Raw genomic sequence first — 17,702 nt, 5'->3', positions numbered from 1 at the left:
GTAATCTGCTCAGCTCTAGCCAGCAAGCTAAGAGAATTCCAGCAGGCAAAAGTGGAATTTAATAAAATGGTAAGTATCAGGGCATGATAGTTAATCGTCATTCAGCGCTAAGGTCCATTATCCTTCAGAAAGTCATTACAGTGTTATGATATCAGAAACTTTCTTGCTTTCTTGCTTTTTATTTCAAAATTAAAATGAAAGAAAAATTATTACTTCCATCTGGTTTTGCAGTTCTACAAACTGAACCACTGAAATCTGCCATTAACGTATTTATCACATCTGTCTTCACAGCAAAATGAAGACTTATCTGGAATTAAATTGATAAGATGTAAGCCACATTTTTCGGCAAATGAGTTTTCCTGCAGCGCCTCCTTTCCTTCCTCCTAGCTATTTTTTTTCTGCTTCCAGAGCGTTTTTCATGGATGTGGGGCCTTTCTATAGCTGGTTTAATACAGACATTTCTGCTGCGCAGCAAGACACTAAACTTCGTAAATAAATACATACTAGAAAATCCATAGAGGGAAACCAACAAGGAACAGGTGAGAACAGGGTTCAGGGATCAATAATCTTTTGGTACTAGAAATGAGGGAAGAAAGCATGTTTTGTTAGCAGATGCAACTATGCACGTGCAAACATAAGAACCCAGATTTCTGCCTGACAAACGCAGCATTGTGGGTCCTGAGGCTGCAGCTAGGCTTCCTGTTCCTCTCCCTTTTCACTCTGTACCCACCAAAGAGGAAGTTTCTGTCCTCCTGGAGTCTCACCTTCTCCCCCATCCCCCCCTTCCCCATACCACATGTATTGTTTCTCCCTATCACTTTCCAATAGCTTTGTAAGTCCATAATAAATACAACAGGAAGGCTGGAAGCACTGCCCATGCAGATTTATGATTCACGGTGCCCCAGGTTCTGGATGTCTCCTAACATCTGTAGCCCTTCCCCAGCCCGGACTCGCCTGATGAGTCAGGCTCCAAATCCCCTGTGCTCCTTCGCGCTGCAGGTTCCTGCTCCTCCAAACACCACATCCAGTCTGTGCTGCAGGATCCTTTTCCTCCTAAACCCATACCCATGTGGTGCCATGTGTGCCTGATTCCCTCAGACCCACATCCCTCTGGTGCCTCAGCTCTGCACTTGTCATGCATCCTTCAGCTGCTGAAAGTTGTGTGACCTCAGTTGCCTGGTCTTCTGGTCTGCTCCACTGCTTTCAGCCAGGTTTGTCCTTTCCTCTTTCTTGCTTCTTCCCAGAACATCTCTTCCTCTTGCTTTTCTCTCAGTGAGCTGAAGCCAAGGCCACAGACATTATAGGGTGGAAGCTGCAGGAACTTTCCAAATTATGCATGGGCTTTCATTTCCTTCCCCAGCAGCATAACAGGGCCCTTGCTCCAAACCTCATCAGGGCAGCAGTCTTCGCCTAGGTTTTTAGGAGCAATGCTGGAGTGAGTGGTACATGGTATCAAGCCACTTAATTCTCTCTTATAGGCTGGAGAGGCCCAGTTGAATGACTTGGTATCAGTGATCTGTCGCAGAGATTGTTACATCTGCGTCTGTACCCTGGGGCCTGTGACCAGTTCCCAGGAACCCTATATGAAACCTGACTGCGTACTGGGCTGAGGCCTGCACATATGCCATCCCTCCTCATGTACTGGGTTTCTATGCAAATGAAACCAAGCAATGCTGGCTGGAGTAGAGCTCGGATCTGGATGATCAGGGACCAGAATGGCCAGGTCACCTATTGCATTTGTCAGAGCCGGCTGGAAGGGATTAGAGGAGCAGGAAATCCTAAAGCCCCAGATAATAAATGACTGGAGTTTTCCATATGTTTTCAGGATGGAGATTTGGTACTAAAATCTTTTTTTTTTTTTTTAAATGATATTAGAAGCTTAGAATTTCCAGAGAGAACCATCAAGTCTTTAGTAGACACTTATTGTGGATTGATGTTACTCTCAAAAACACGATAGAATTGGGAAGATAGCAATGTGCCTGCTAGAAGGACAGGCAGTAGATAATTGTCTGAAAAACTAGCAGGGCAATCTGAGGTATAAGTCTTGCAGAAAGTCATTGCTGCTACAGGAACTGCTGATATAGTACGCGAAATTAAGGAAGGTACAGATGAACATTTGGATATGCTGACTGATGTAAATGCCAACTGGTTAAAAGCAAATTGCTTAATTTAGAGCTAAAAATGAATGACTTGGAGAACAAAGAGAGAAGAAATATAAAAAGTTAAAAAGATGCCCGGAAGAAATAAAAAACTGAATGACAAAAAATATGGAACCCCTGATAAGAGAAAGGAAAATCCTGCATATAGCATTTGAGCCAAAAGCCATTGATGTCAGAGCAGAATTGGCTGACTTGTATTTTTTTCTCCTGCAGAAAATACATAACATAACAAAAACACATATCCAGATAATCAAAAATCAGGACAAAAAAGTAAAAAATTCCAGTTTGATTGCAGCAGACTCCCCCCCCAAAATTGCAGGGCTCTGAAATGGATTGTTTAGCTTGGGTTCCAAGCAGCCTGACTTCCCACAAAGGCTGTTCTCCAGGCTGCATTGTATCATTCTTGCCTTTCTCATCATGGCACCAAGGCTGGAAAATCAACTCCTTAGAAGACTCCATAGCTGGCTGTTGAAGTGAGGCCCATTACAGCATGTAGTTTGGTCTTTTCTGGAGTCACAAAAAGCTTTTCTGTATTGAACTGGCCAGAGTAAATCTGCACTGCAATGAATTTCCAGCGGCAAATAGTTTTCATAGTATTGCCATGCCCACCTCCTAGCAGCAGCAGTGACCTGGCTGGCAGGCTCCAGGAGCTCCCCTCAAAGGCAGGTGCTTAAACTTCAGGCTGGTGCCAGACTCTTTGACTACATCACTATTTAAACATGTTTGGGGACTTTTCTGGGCTCTGGGGCAAAACTTGACATGACATGGCTGATGTCTCTGCTAGCAACTCTTCAAGTCTCCAGATATGTGTGGCTGCTTGCAGACTGCATACTGGGAATGGGCCTTGGGGTATTCCAACTCCCAGATCATGCCCAGGAATTTTTTGGGAAAATGCTAGCTGACACAGGCCAAAATTGAGCACGGGAATATTTACAGGCAATATTTAGTCAGCTTGTGTTGATATACCCTCTGTTGCAGCCTGCACAGTCCAAGGGTCCTGCGCCTGGGAAGCTGGCTAGCTGATAGGATTTGAAACATGAGAGACAGAGTCCAGGTTTTCCAATTTCTGAAAACACAGTTTTCTAGTGGATAATCATAGGCACTTACCATGCAGTAGTACAAATGGGGCAGTGCTGAGGGGTTTAATGTGCAGCTGTGGGATCACCTGGTAAGAATGGAATACTCCAGCTGCGTTACTGCAGGATAAGGTTAACCAAATAAGAGAGCTGTGTGTCCAAGTGAAATGCAGGGACAAATAGTGGTGTTTGCCAATCTGATAGCAGCTCATTAAAAAAAAAAAAGGGTGCTCATCAGAATCACTGAAGTGCTAAGTGAGATCAATATAAAAGAAAGCACTGACATTTCTCATTTAAGTTGTGCCTTCCTTTACAAAACTCAAGTTTTTGCAGTGCTGTCAGAACTGGGCCTAAGTGAAAGCATCCCAGAAGGCTGGGATTATGCTTTGAGATATATTGCCCAATGAAATGAAATAAGAAAGTCGCTGTCAGTGTGACAACAGGGTCAAATCCCAAAGGACCTGCAGGCAAGACTAACATTTTCCAGAGAGTCCTCACAGTGAGGAATTGAATGATTATCAGGAAACAGAGAATGCTGTGGAGAGACTAAACAAATACATTAAAATTTGTAAAGCATGGAGTTCTGAGGCTTTCTCTCTCTGCTTTTAGAAATTGTTAGTACACAGACATGAAATAAAAAGTATGGTGATAATAAAATGAATATAGTGGGGTTTATCCATTGTTATGTCAGGGACTCTGTAAAGACTGAAACATAGTGTTAATGTTTGTATTGGGAAAATTAATTTCCCTTCTTTGTGGATAGAGATCTACAATTTATACTCAACTTTTCCAAGGTTGATATAACATTATGTTGTTGTTGTTGTACTTCAGGATATGAAATAATTTTACAGGTAAACATTTTAAATGGTAATATGTTGTGGTTCAGATTTTCTTTTCTTTTCTTTCCTTTTTTTTAAGAAAATAACAAAAGGTTTGAGGAGGCCCAGAATATTTTGTAGTTATAGCTATTGTGATTAGACGGTGGTCATACCACTGGAAAATCAGAGCCTGTATCTCCTTCTGACTTGCAATGGCTGTAGGCAGTGACTTGTTTCAGTGGGCCACCTGGAATAGTGTGATGGAGTCTTAACAGAGGATGAGTTGATATCCCAGTCACTGGAGAAAAAAGGGAAAGAAAGAAGACTCTTTCCTAGTTTGTGGCATGCCTCTGCTGGACAACACCAGAGCTAAAAACTGCTGAGAACCTCCAGCAAATTGGATTCTGGATTAGCTCTAAGGGGAAGACTAGAAATGATAGTGCCTGATATGATGAGTGAGGTTGAAACCTGCTGAATAAAACAGGATAAAGCTATTCCCAAAGTATCATTTTGTTTTTAACTTTAAATTTAAAAGTTTCTGAAAAAGCAAATAGTATTTTATATGTGAAATAACTGTATCTGGAAGCTACTTTTACCAATCTGTTTATTTTGAATACGATGTGGTATATGTATGTCCTTTAATGCTAACAGAGAAAGGAGTGGCTGAGTTTGCTTGGAAATTGCAGTCATTTGAAGGGAGGTGTATCAAGCAATTGAACAGCAGCTCTACAGGAAATTCTGGCCATGTAAGGAATGGTGTTTGCAGGAGCTTGGTGGATCTGGGTTAAGTTCCCTCTTCTCCCAAATGCTCTTCCATGACACTAGACAAATCACATAACTATCATTGCCTCAAGACATGAAGAAACTGCTATGTACAAAGCTAGGGCGTGGATTTACAGCTCATTAGTTACTTTATATGGATGCTTTAATCTCAGGTAAGTATAAGATACATTTCAGGAAGGGTCAGAGCTACTTCACATTTTCTCTGGAGCAATAACCTCATAGACAGTTGCCATGGAGTAGTTAATGAGCTGTAAATCCACACTCATTTACTTTGTGGCAACTAGTTCATGCAGCTGTCTTGTCTGTCTATGAAAAAATGGGACATAATGCTTCCTTTTCTCATCTTGGGTTTTTATAGAGAAAGACATGGTTTTAGCCTTTATTTATAAAGCATTTTGTGCATTGGCTGCTACTATAACAGGAACAACAATAACAACATAAAAATAATAGCAACAATGAAATTCCAGGACACAAGTATGTTTTAACATTGGTTAAAAGTTTTCAGTTGAATATCACTTTACAGAAGAGCTGCAGAGAGAAACTCACTGTCATCTAGGACAGCTAAATTCTGAAGTGGGTATATCTGAAAGAGGAAGAAACAAGAAAAAAGAGAGGTGTGAATTTGTCCTATTTAATATTGCAAGGTGTTAACTTCGAGGCTCACTAACACATTTGTAAGCTTGATCTTTTGTTAACCACTTCATAGTATATTCTTATAGTAGGCAACAGTCTTTGCACTTGCCTATCGCATATTTCCAGTGTCTCAAGTCTTGTCTTCACCTTGTGGCTTATGAAACATAGCCGTTGTTAGTTTCAGGACATGAAGAATTATGGATAGAAAATCAGACACTTTTCAGAATGCCTGTGTAAATTTCCCAGGTTTGTTGGACTTTGTCAGATAATAGCATTAAACTAAAAGTTTCATGTTAAAGGTCAGCTTATGCAAGCATGCAAGAGCAAAAAATGAGGAAACAGACAGCTACTGTATGGGTTATATATGTATTTTTTTTTTATTGATAGATCGTATTTGGATAAAAAGTAGCAGCACCTAACTGATGATGTTTAAATGCATGTTGACCTGAAAGGCCATTTTTCCAAGTCAGCTGTAGCACGCAGTTTGAACAGCCAAATCATTTGTACTGCTTGCATTGATGGAGCAGCACCACCATTCAGATGGAAGAGAGGATTAAGGAGGGAGGTTTGGAAGGTGATACTGAGAACTAATGAAATAGAAGAATGGGATATCCAGTTATCCTCTATCAAATTGTGAAATGGGACAGGAAAGCAGAATGTATGTAGGATGGAGGGAATTGCATTTTTGTTGTGAGAAGGCTTTTTCAAGGGAGAGGATTTTTCTTTTTAAATATGATATTTTCTCCTTGTAAATATCCTAATTCTTTACTCTCCTGCCTTATTTGTCTCTCACATAAAAAGAAAAAGTAGTCTTCTGGAAAAAAAAAAAACCTCCTTTGCTTGAACCACACAATGATTTTAAAATGTTTGTTTACACTGTAGTAACATGAAATACCTACTGTTTAATTTACTCCTTTGCACCTCACTGAACAGAGATCGACCAGAGAGGTTTTGGTTTGCCTCCTACTTATACTCCATATACTCAACATCTGACTGTGTGGACACCCAGGCTACAAACCTCCTACACTACTGCAATTCCCTTTCTGCATTCACAGTTCAAGCAACAAGATGTCGATGTGGATGCAAAAATACAGAAGATAGGAGAAAAACAGAAACAAACTTCGTAAGCAGCAGGGTTCAATTTTGCATAAGGCTTTTTGCTTGTTGGTATCTTCAGAAAATACAGAGATAAAATTCTCTCATGAAGTGCTGAAACCACTGCTGCCCCATATGAACACTTGTATTTGAGAGGAGATCTCCCTCTACACTCCAAAATGGAAAGTAAACCTTCTTATGAATGTTATAAGTTATTGAATAATAATATGTCAGCGTTCTGATGCTGCTATTGTTGAACCTAAATGAAAAACCTTATTAATCATGGATTTGACAGCTCATTCAGTTATAATAATGTTTCCTGTCAATCCAAGCTCTCATTATAATTGGATCTTGCTTAAAAAGAAAGATGCTCCATTGACTGTTCAGATTCAGGAGAAAACAGGTTTGAAAATGAAAATATCAGTCTGAATACTGTTTCCAGGAAACCTGCTTATGTATGTACAAGTTGGAAAACACTTTAATCCTTGCTATGTGTCACATTTGGACACTACTATAATAAGATTCTTGTACTGACTAGGTACCAGCTCCACAGTCATGACAGAGAAAGTGAAAGCAAGAAGAGTAAATAAAACTTTTTCTCAGGGATGCTGGTATATCTTCACTACAACCCAGTTGCTATGAATGAGCTGAAATAGATGGCTTATCTATATGATGAAGTGCTCTAGGCTATGAATTTACAGTTAATTTGCTTTTCTGCATGGCGTCTTTTGTGAACACTCAGTATGCAGCAAGTATTAGATATTTTATTTGGTATTGAGAGAGGATTAAGTTGGCCAAGGCACTCTAGTGTGCTATGGGAGTGTTTGCAAATAGAGTTAGTGGCAAGGAACTGTAAACTCATGCCCTAACTTACTGTTCACTGTCTTTACTTTATAAACAAGCCCCGAGACAGGACAAGCAGCTGAGAAGGTTATGAAGGCAGAAAAATATTGAAACTGAGACTAAAAGCACTTGGAAAAGCATCTCAAATAAATGCTAGTTAGAAGAGACTCTGCAGGCCAAAACCCATAAATTGCATATTGGAGGCACTGATCCCACAGGTATAACAAAAAGGGAGGTGGTGTATTTCCATGGAGGCCACAGTTCCTTAAGCACACAGAAGCCACAGGGTAAGAATAAATTAAACTACATTTAAAAAATAAGAAGTTTGTACAGAACACACTTTTCAAGGGCAGATGGAATGATAATTCCCAGAAAATGCTCCAGTTTACAGATAAACCATTGTGGCTACAATAAATGGGAACTTGAAATAGTTTTCCAAGGTATAATATAATGCCAGCAAACATAGAGAGGCTGTATATTTGCTTCACTGTCTTGTAGGAGAAGTAGCGAACAGTAACCYGATAACATCAGGGCTATGTACAGATCAGAAAAAGGATGTGAACTAGGGAAGATAATCTGTGGTTTATAGATACGAATAGGAAGTGCTCCCTACAATAAATCATAGGAGACCTGAAGATGTAGTTTTTGATGCAGCTAGTTTTGAAGAAAATAGAAGTCAGAAAGCAACACCAAGCTCCTCAGACAGAAAATAAAGAGAGGCAAAGCAGCTGATGTGAAGCTGTTGCAGCTGGTGTAAAGGGTATGGCAAGTCCTTTTGCAGTTCTCAGTTTGGGTGTGTATGTGTTTGACTGATTAACTGATGGACAAGCAAATTTATGTCAGCTTCAGGCAACCTCTGCCTCCCTTCAAAACACACAGTTTGGTGTCACCAACATGCTGGGATATCAGAATCATTTGATTATTTGTAGTGGTGACAGTGAACATTTTCTTACTGTGTCCCAAGAGTCTTTACTCATGACGTGACTTGCAAGTGTAGGGGGGCTAGAAGGCCAGTAGTCATAACTGGAACAAAGCTAGTCTTCCTCAAAATATCTGTTGAAAAAGGTCTTCCTAAAAATCAAATGATAAGGAGAAGAAATATTCTGATGTAGGAGAAGAATGATTTTGAGATAAGCTAGACGTTCAATAGTGCTGTTAACATCTAGTAGGCTTTGGCTATGGAGACAAAATCATAAAATTATTTTAATTAGTTATTGCTTGGCTTGTGCCCCCAAAATTTAGTATTTGGGTGTAAAAAATGAGGAATATCAAGTGTTTTGTGAATTAATATTCCATTCTTGGAACTTCACATGCCCCGGTAGATGAGATGTCTGATTTTCAGAGTTCACGTAAGCTGTATCTCCTAAGGCCTATGTAAGATTCATTTAACGGAATTCAGTGCACAAGTGTAAAAGTGCTTATTGTTTGTGTGTTTGATCCTGTCCTAGATATGAACATCAGGAAGAAAAGTGTAAGCAATCTTTTCTCCCTCAATGGTTCAACCAGCTAAAGCACAGAAGGAAGAAGAGGCTGCAGCCCACACCAGAATTTAGTAGCCTCACTGAGACAATAGCTTTCTTCTATTATTTATCTTCAATCAGTGCAGCTCAGCACCATCTTCTATTTTGTTTTGTGCCAAGCAGAAACAACCTAGCCTTCACTGAGACTGCAGTGACTGAGAGAAACAAAGACAAGGCTGAGAATGGAAGTGCTGCAAATGCTAACAGGAATAAAATTCCACGAGAAAGTGGAAAGGGCTTGTTCTGGTTTTGTTGTGCATTCATTTTCAAAGTTTTATGCATGAGTGGCTGACTGATTTCTCATCTCTAGATGAATAAATGAAAGTCAAGATTTGTTACTGGTAAACAGTTAATATCAAAGGGGATTTCTCATATTAATAAAGTGCGAAGATCATTCAATCACAGATGAGAGGTTGTCATATGCCTCTGCAACCTCTCACGTAGCATAAATTTGTGGAGGTTGCACAATAGTTTGTAAAGTGCTTATTTATTAGCATAAAAAAATGTAAAATTTGCAATGCGACTATGTAATTCATGTGATGAAATAATGTTTCAAATAATATTTTTCACAATGTATAACTTGATCAGCTGCTGTTGTATGCATAAAATTAATATTTATATTCATGGGAGATCTGTGAGAAGGTCAACTAGGAGACATTTTAATCTATGTTTTCAATTTGCGGCTATATGGTTATAGTAATAAATCACAGCAGCTTTCAAAAGTAACAACAACAGCAACAATAATATATGATTCTAAAATTTCTATGGACTATAGATTAAACTAATTTTTTTCTCTTGAGCAACTACATACATTTTCTTTATTCGTTGGTTGTGATCTCTTATATAATTACAAAGAGATTTGATACCCAATGATATAAAATGCATATGCTAACAATTTCAAATTAAGGGGAGCTTTCAGCTGATTTCAAAAGACACATTGCCAGGCACTGCCTTCACACTTTTTCAAAAACCCCACGTAAATCCAATTTTGTGCGCTGATTGCAGGTACAGCACAGTTGTAGTAACACCATGACAGTCTGCAACATTAATTTATTGATTTAAAAAATCCTTGAGAAGTGTTTTATGTATTCAGCAATGTTTATACATTGTATGAATTCTTAATCAAAATGTCGCACTTGGGCTTCTTCAACACACAGTGTAGTTCAGGCATAACCACAAATACTGCGGTATGAAAATGCCTGTCAGAACGTGTGTTTGGTTTTTCTATCTGAAACAGTTCATTAGACGGTGCTATACTGTTTCCTTTCTGAAACCCAGACTATGAACCCTCTTTGAACTGTTTCTCTAGCTGTTCAGCTGTGAATATATTTTGACTCTGTGTTTTGTCTTAGGCTGTCTGTACTCAGACAGATAGACCTCCTGGCACATATGCAGACTTGATTTAAGAGACTAAAGCTCCATTTGCCTTAATGGAGATGAAACGTCTTCCAATAAGTGTGAATTTGGCAGGTTTGTTTTGAGGGAGGAAAATGGCATGCATGCTCCTTCTGTGATGGGTGAGCGTGCCTGCAGCACCTTGATGAGCTGGGTCAGCCCAGCTCCAGACGGAGGCACCTTTGCTTAGGTACCCACACGTGCATCATGTCTCCAAGCTCCTGTAATGGCCAATACTCTCAGCAGTGCTTAGACAGCCGAGTGGCTACTTTGGGGTTAGCTGAACCACCTTTTCGCTATGTTGATGAGGTTTCCTGACATAATCAGAGCAAGGACATGCAGAACGTGTAGATAAGTATATGTAGAAACATACCTTTATGTGTCTTAATCTGGAGCTGAATTCCACCCGTGGTGCTGTTGTTAACCCAAACTGAATGACAAGCATCTCTTTTTCACACCAGAGCTGTGACTAGTCCCCCTGCATAGGGAAAGGGTCACCACACTATGCTGGGATACATGTAAGGCCCACAGGCAGTTCAGGAGAAACCCCGACGCTACGGCTACATGACGTGGCTGCTGCAGGCTGTGCTGATTAAAGGTCTGATGAATGAGCTGATGCCCTGGTTTAGGAGGCAGTGACTTGGCAGGGAGAACTGAGCCTTTTATGCCCCCGTGTCATCCAGGAACCTACAGCATGCACATCTCTCATGGAAAAATGATTTCAGCCCTCAGAGGGCTGTTATCGTTCCCAACTGATGAGCTGCTCTAGTGCCTTGTCTTTTTGGCTCTCCCAGGTATGTGGCACGTGTCTTGGTCTCTCAGCTTTATTCGGGAGTCTCATGGGGTCTGAAAGTTTGGTCATATGCCTATCTAGGAGGAAGTTCATTCCTGCACAGAGACCAGATATAAATGCGATGCGATTTCCATGTAGCTCCTCAAAACAAAGGTTTGAGGATTCATTCTCTCCTGCTGTACACATTTTATTCCTACTAAAGTGAGGTGTTCAGCAAAAATGTAGAAGTAATTATATTACAGATTTCATTATCAGGGCTGAGAAAACATAGTGTTTTTCAGATTTGGTTCTTTTTTTTAATAAATACTGTCATGCCAGTTTCCCTCTGGATAAAGAGAAAAAGTAAGAATTCAAATACAAGATAGTCCTCCTGTATCACAACTCTTGCAATATCAATAACTGAAGAGTACACCGGCTTGTAAGATGTCTAACAGATCCCTATTTTCATCCACCACTTTGCTGTTGTAGCTCTTTTTAAAATTATAACATGCATGGATGAGAAGATCCATGCATATTTTAAAGGCATGAGAAAGGCTGACCACTCAGCCTTGTGACAGCTATGTTTTTTTTTCCAAAACTCTTATTTAAAACAGATTGTGTTTGCTTAAGAGTTGAATCTTTGTTTAAAGTCCTGAAATTCTTGAAGAGTCTACTTTGCCCTCTGCAAACATGCACACGCACAATTAATTAGAAAGATGAAAGGTGTTTATTTTGACAGTTTAACCCCATAGCATGTCCTGTGTTTTTCTTATAAAAAGATGAATAACAAGGGGATTTCTGAAACCTTCATCCTCATTCCCAGTGAACATGTTAAGTAGCAGCTTGAATTAAAAAATAATTCCAGTAAGCTTTTAATACCTTTGTTGTGACAAAGAAAACTTTAATTGCATCAATTTACATTTGAAGAATCCATTTACATTGGCAGAAATATTTATGGTTTTCTTCTCCTGCCATGAATTTTGACTCTAGTGTATTGAAACATTGTGCATTTCAATGTGTCTTTTCAGCTGTTTTAGACTGGAAAAGAGTTATGCTCGTACTGCGGTTTTCCATTTCTATTGGAACAGAAAATCTAACAATTTTCCCTGCTAAAATTCTGCCCCACACATACAGGCTTGTATAATTGAATAGGTCTTGCCTCTGCCTCTGCCTCTGCCTCTGCCTCTGCCTCTCCTGTCCTCTCCTCTCCTATCCCTCTTCAATATTGCCAGCTGCAGCATTACAGGAGAAATCAAAGCTACAATCCAGTATGAATTTTTGAGTTTTCTTTTCTTTTTTGAATATTATGAATCCAGACTCATTCATGCTTATCCCACAAATATCTTTTACTACATTGAACTGCTGTTCTAGATACTTTTCAATGGTAGATAAAGTAAATCATCCACAAAATAATTTCACACTGAAATTCTTTTTTCTTCAGTATTTAATAAATGTGTCCCCAGCTACTAATCACACAGGGTCCGTATTCTCATTAATAAGTATGATAAAATATATTTATTTCTATTTCATGGTACTTTCTGATTTTTATTTTACTAACATTCCCTAACATCTCTCTCATCTGGAAGGTGTATGTGAACAGATATCAGTTGTAGAGAACTATGATTTACAATACACCACACTATGTTGGGAACTCCACCTAAAATCCAGCAAGTTTATTCTTTATATCAGCTCACATGAAATGGTCATGGCTTATGGGTTGTGAAAACCTTGGATAAGACTTTTTTTTAAAATCTGAGAGGATTATCTACTGATATACAGCAACTAAGGGTAGATTTGGACATCACTGTATTTCATTTGAAAGCATGTTCAGTTAAGGAAAGATGTCATCTCTACTGTTTCAAACAATGCTTTTTGTGGAGAGAGAAACCAAAACCAGAAAAAGCATACGTCTTTCATTCATGTTAATCACGTTCACATAAAAATGTGATTCACTTCTGCCTAATCTAATAAAAAATGTGGTATTCATCCAGCCAAAAGTTCTTAGCCATTTAGCCCATGCTTTATACCTTACACAATAAATGGGATGATATAACAAATTGATTAGTCTGGGAGAATATCAATATCATTCAGGTTGCAGAACCTGACTGGTAAGTAAAATGTTCCCAGTAAAGTGAATTCCATGGAAGTCCAGAGGATGAAGCACTTGTTACTGCCTCTGTTTAAAAGCATCACCTAGTCTCTTACTGCTGCAAATATTTTTCTCTTTAAATAATTAAAAATATATATTTTAACTCAATACCCTTCATACATTTCTTGCTTTTTTAATTTGCTTTTTATGGGTCCATTTTGATATATTTTTCAAGAAAGAAGAATACTTCATTAGTATTCTAAAATAAACAGAAACAGCAGTGAAAAAAAATAAGAGCATAGATATTGGCTTCCCAGCATTCACAAGGAACAATTCACAAGTGAACTGTCTTAATGCACATCAGCAGGTAAAACTGCCATTACCTTCCAGAGTCTCCTGAGAAGAAAAAAAAAGCAATATTGTATCACCTTTGAAGGACCATCAATGTACCATTTAAAGATGAATAACCCGGTTGTAATCCCTCTGTTTGATGGAATCATAACTGGTTGCAATAAAATACAAATGCTTTGGCTCCAAGGCAATGCTGAATGCAGCTATGTCATTGAGTCCTGTGATCTTGATGGATAGCATCATGGATTCTCTTCTTTAAGAGTTTAGAGGCACAATTCCTTCTGGCTGTAATTTGTACTGTATTTTTTTTTTTTTTGACAGGGCTTTAAATTCCATTACAGCAAAAATTAATATTTTACCACTCTTTTGTGACTGACACCCATTCAGGCAGGAGATTACATTCCATTTATGGATACTAATGGCACATACCAGTGACATGAGGAGTGTGCACATGCCTGCTCTACTGCTTGTTGCTTCTCTTTAGAAAGATTAACGTTCTCCACCAAGGGATCTGAAAGCTCAGAGGATACACTCTGACAATAATTAATARATAAGGCAAGGAATTTTTGTCTTTAACGTGAGCATTTTTAATTTTTAAGACCATTTTCCTTGCTGGTGTTTGTGGGCTTTAAAACCACAATTGCGCAAGGGTTATGTAAGCAGCCAAGATGCCTTGATTATAGAATCCCCTTGTCCTACACAGCTTGTTCCTGTATTTCCTCTGCTTGTGAGCTGCAAGGTGTGTTCCCATGGCTTTGTGAATCTACATACAGATTCTCCAGATCTACAAATGTTGTGAAATCATTGACTCACTGGAGATGCCCAGAGGATTAATAATTTAAGTAAGATCAGTGAGGACTGGGTGGATCTTTTACAGACAAAAAAAAAAGAAGCCTTTTCCCCAGACTATTTCCCTTCTGGTGCATTCTGGCATAAATAATTCCTCCAGAGTTAGTGGAGCTATGCTAATTTATACCTGCAAAGGACCTGGTCTCAAAAGGCTAATTTAGATGACAATGCTGAAGTGCCATTTTTATTTGTATGTAAAGTACCAGGCACTCAAATAGTAGGGTGTCATTAAATTATTTCTAGAAGATAAATTGCCATTTGGAAGGCTTGCTCTTGGGCAAAATTATATCTTTTTGTATGACTTAAGACAGATGCTACGAGTTAATCTAAACAGCTCCTCTTCACTTCCCTAATTTTTTCCTCTTTTCTATCCCCGATCTCTCCTCTGTTGAACATGCCTCTTTTGCTAGATCTGACTGAAATAAATACATCCTTGGATGGTAACTCATGTATTTCATTGCAATATTTCCTGTGCTCTGAAGGGCCTTGGTAAAAAAAATGAGGTAGTAGGGCATAAAAGTGGTTGATGTCAGTTATAGCTCCTGGGGCAGCTAAAAGTAGGATGATATGAAGACTATTTAAGTCATTGAAGCTCCCTCTTTCTCAACTGCAAGTTTTTTGCTGCACAGCACAGAGTTTCACCCAGGGGTTTCTGACTAAATAGTAATGGATTTGACAACAATCTTGTCTGCAGACTGGACACGGAACCATTAACGGGGTGCTTAATTTCAGCGTAACCACATAATTAAGCCAGGCGATGTGGTTCTGCTTTTCGGGTCTCATGTTATCTGATTGAGGCTGTGTGCTGTTTTCCTCAGTCAGTTTTATCCTCAGCATTAAAAACTGATGTATTTGCATCAGCTGTACCTAAGGCATGTTTCCATATAGCCCGGGCCCAGCTGGAGAACCTCCTAGAGCTCTAACTCTGCCACCCTTGCACATTAGCCTTTACTTCTGACAAAATTAGCTTAGAGTCAGCAGGACAGCTGTGTAAGTATGTATACATAAGTGTTGCTAAACAGGAGAGAGGGCTGCCTATTGTGCAAACACCGAAAAAGAGATGATCCTTGCTGAAAGAGCTTGCCATCTTAAAAAAAAAAAAAATCTGGGAAAAAATAAACAAGGTTAAAGCTTGTGTTATAGTTAATGTAAGTGAAATGGAAAGCTTGCGTACCCTGTAAAGACAATATGGGCAGAAGGGGAAGCTATGAAGTAATCCTATTGCTTACTAGTATTTGATTCTGTGCCTGTCATTTAATCTAGATATTCATCAATGCTTACCTGCCTTACAGCCCAGTGGAATATAATATACTGCATTCTGTTTTTTATTGTGTGTAAGTCGGGCCCCCATGGTGTCTCAGGTGACACTGTGAGCCAATTGGTAATTATTGTTATGGTGACTGGAATATATAGTGAACCCTCACAACATGCAACTCTGTCTTTAGGAATCAGTTTTAAGTTTTCTCAGAGGTTCTAATATAACTGTGTTATGATAAATCACACTTCTGCAAGGTCATTGTTTTTTGGTGATAGACAGAAAGGTTGCTGGAGACGGGATTCATTTAATAGTAGACACAGACATGAAAAGAGAACAGTCTTCTTTATTGGCAGAATCTATTTAAATTAATTCATCTTTGAATCCTTAAGTGTAATTTAGTGGAAGTTTTCTAATTTCAGACCTGTGCTTCATTTAGAAGGTTTCCAGCATTCTGTATTTAAAATATGTATATTTTATAAATATATAAGTGTGTCTGTGTTCATATTTCATGAAGACAAATGGACTAAGCTAGGATTTTTTGTTTATTTTGGTTTTGTATCAGGTATACATAAAGACTGTAAAAGTATAATACAGAATAGAAGAGAATAAAAAACTAGTGCTAGCTAGGATGGTGGGGGGGGAGGTATTTAATGATATTGCAGCTGTTGGTAGATTCAGGTTCTAGGCAGCTGGAGGGTTACTGACATCTGGGGACTTGATTTAACCAATCACTGGAAAATAAGAGTGGGATATTTGGATGAAACAAAATTCCACTAGAAAATGGTGTAATAGTAAAGACCTCTTGCATGGATATTTACAGTTATTGTATCACCTACAGCCCTCTTAGAGGGAGAGTCTAGAGGTCTTTGAGCCCTGCAGATGCATGCAGCAAGCAGCAGTCCCAGCACTGACATCCTTACTCTCTAAATAGGTAAGATAGAGAAAGCACGGCAGAAGGGACAGACAACAGATGACTTGCTTATAGTCACACAGCAGGGTAGTGGCTAGGTTTCTTGGCTAGCAGACCTGTTTCATCCTGAACTAAATCTCTGGACATGAATTTTTCTCTGAAGTCTTTGGGGAAAAAGATAGACTCAGATCCTAAACACAAAGTTTGTCGAACTGTCAGCCTATAAGCTGAATTCACAACTGTAGTATTTTTCTAGGTCAACAGTTTGTTGTTCAGGTTGAATTAATGCTGTCCTTGGAAGGATGCACTTTTCATGTGGGTGTAATGTGTCCTTATAAATCTACATCAAAGCGTAGAGAGAAATTCTGTATTAGAATAGGCTTGTGAAGTACTGTTCAGTATTATTTTTGGAAAATTATTTTGAGGTGGCTAGAGATCACCACCAGACAGCTCTTTCTTGAATGACACCCACTCTTGTACTGAGAGCAGGAACAACTTTGCCACCTTAGTCCTCTGGATGCTCCTCCTCATCCTCTGTTTACGGTAGAAAGATGAAATACAAGCAGATAAGAAGAAATCCTGGAGCAAGTGATCACTGTACTCAGTTCTTCAAATCCTCAAGAGACCTGCGTTTGACAACATATGTTACGACCGTCTCTCTGCCCCAGAACCTTAATTTCCACCACGTCTAGAAGGAGTTGAAGTCAGAGGGTTACCTAAAATGAAGGATTTTGATAAGGAATGATATAAACATTTCGAACAAATTGAGGTTAACAGAAAATATTTGAGGTGGGCAAAAAGGTTATTTTAGCAAAGGATAAAAACTGTCCTGCATCACTGCTTTAATCCCTGTTTTGGTCAGACTGTTTTTCACTGAGGTACACTGCTTAAGCCTGACCTGCTGTGGGGTGACAAGATGGAAAAATCTGGGAAGGGCAAGCAGTTGTCGTGCACAGCAGGATCATCAGAAGCCTGGGAATTACATGATAATACTCCTTCTCGCTGTGGTGTCATTCACTGTAGATCTAAAAAGGTGGCCCACACCATCATTTTCCAGATGGGGAAAAAAAACAGGCATGAAGTGCTTGAAGAGAGCTGTGCAGGGGCCACTGCAGTGGGTGGTAGAACTGTGTCAAATCCCCATCCCCTGT

The 17,702-nt window shown here is 39.2% G+C and overlaps 1 protein-coding gene across 2 annotated transcripts in view; it reads left to right on the top strand.

Moving 5' to 3' along the window:
* The window catches only part of THEMIS (thymocyte selection associated), an 88,451-nt gene that overhangs the window by 33,254 nt on the left and 37,495 nt on the right, over positions 1-17,702 (top strand). Inside the window, exon 5 of one of the 2 annotated variants that reach the window (XM_026070161.1) lies at positions 8,856-9,604. The exons of the other annotated variant lie outside the window; for it this stretch is intronic. Coding sequence (XP_025925946.1) covers positions 8,856-8,861 — 6 coding nt within the window. The 3' untranslated portion in view covers positions 8,862-9,604. Of the gene's footprint in view, positions 1-8,855; positions 9,605-17,702 lie in introns of those variants that run through there. 2 annotated transcript variants of the gene reach the window in all.

The sequence above is a fragment of the Apteryx rowi genome, unplaced genomic scaffold (genome assembly GCF_003343035.1).
Source record: "Apteryx rowi isolate R43461 unplaced genomic scaffold, aptRow1 scaffold_305, whole genome shotgun sequence".
In the NCBI taxonomy this organism is placed as follows: Eukaryota; Metazoa; Chordata; class Aves; order Apterygiformes; family Apterygidae; genus Apteryx; species Apteryx rowi.
This window is presented reverse-complemented; position numbering and strand designations above follow the sequence as displayed.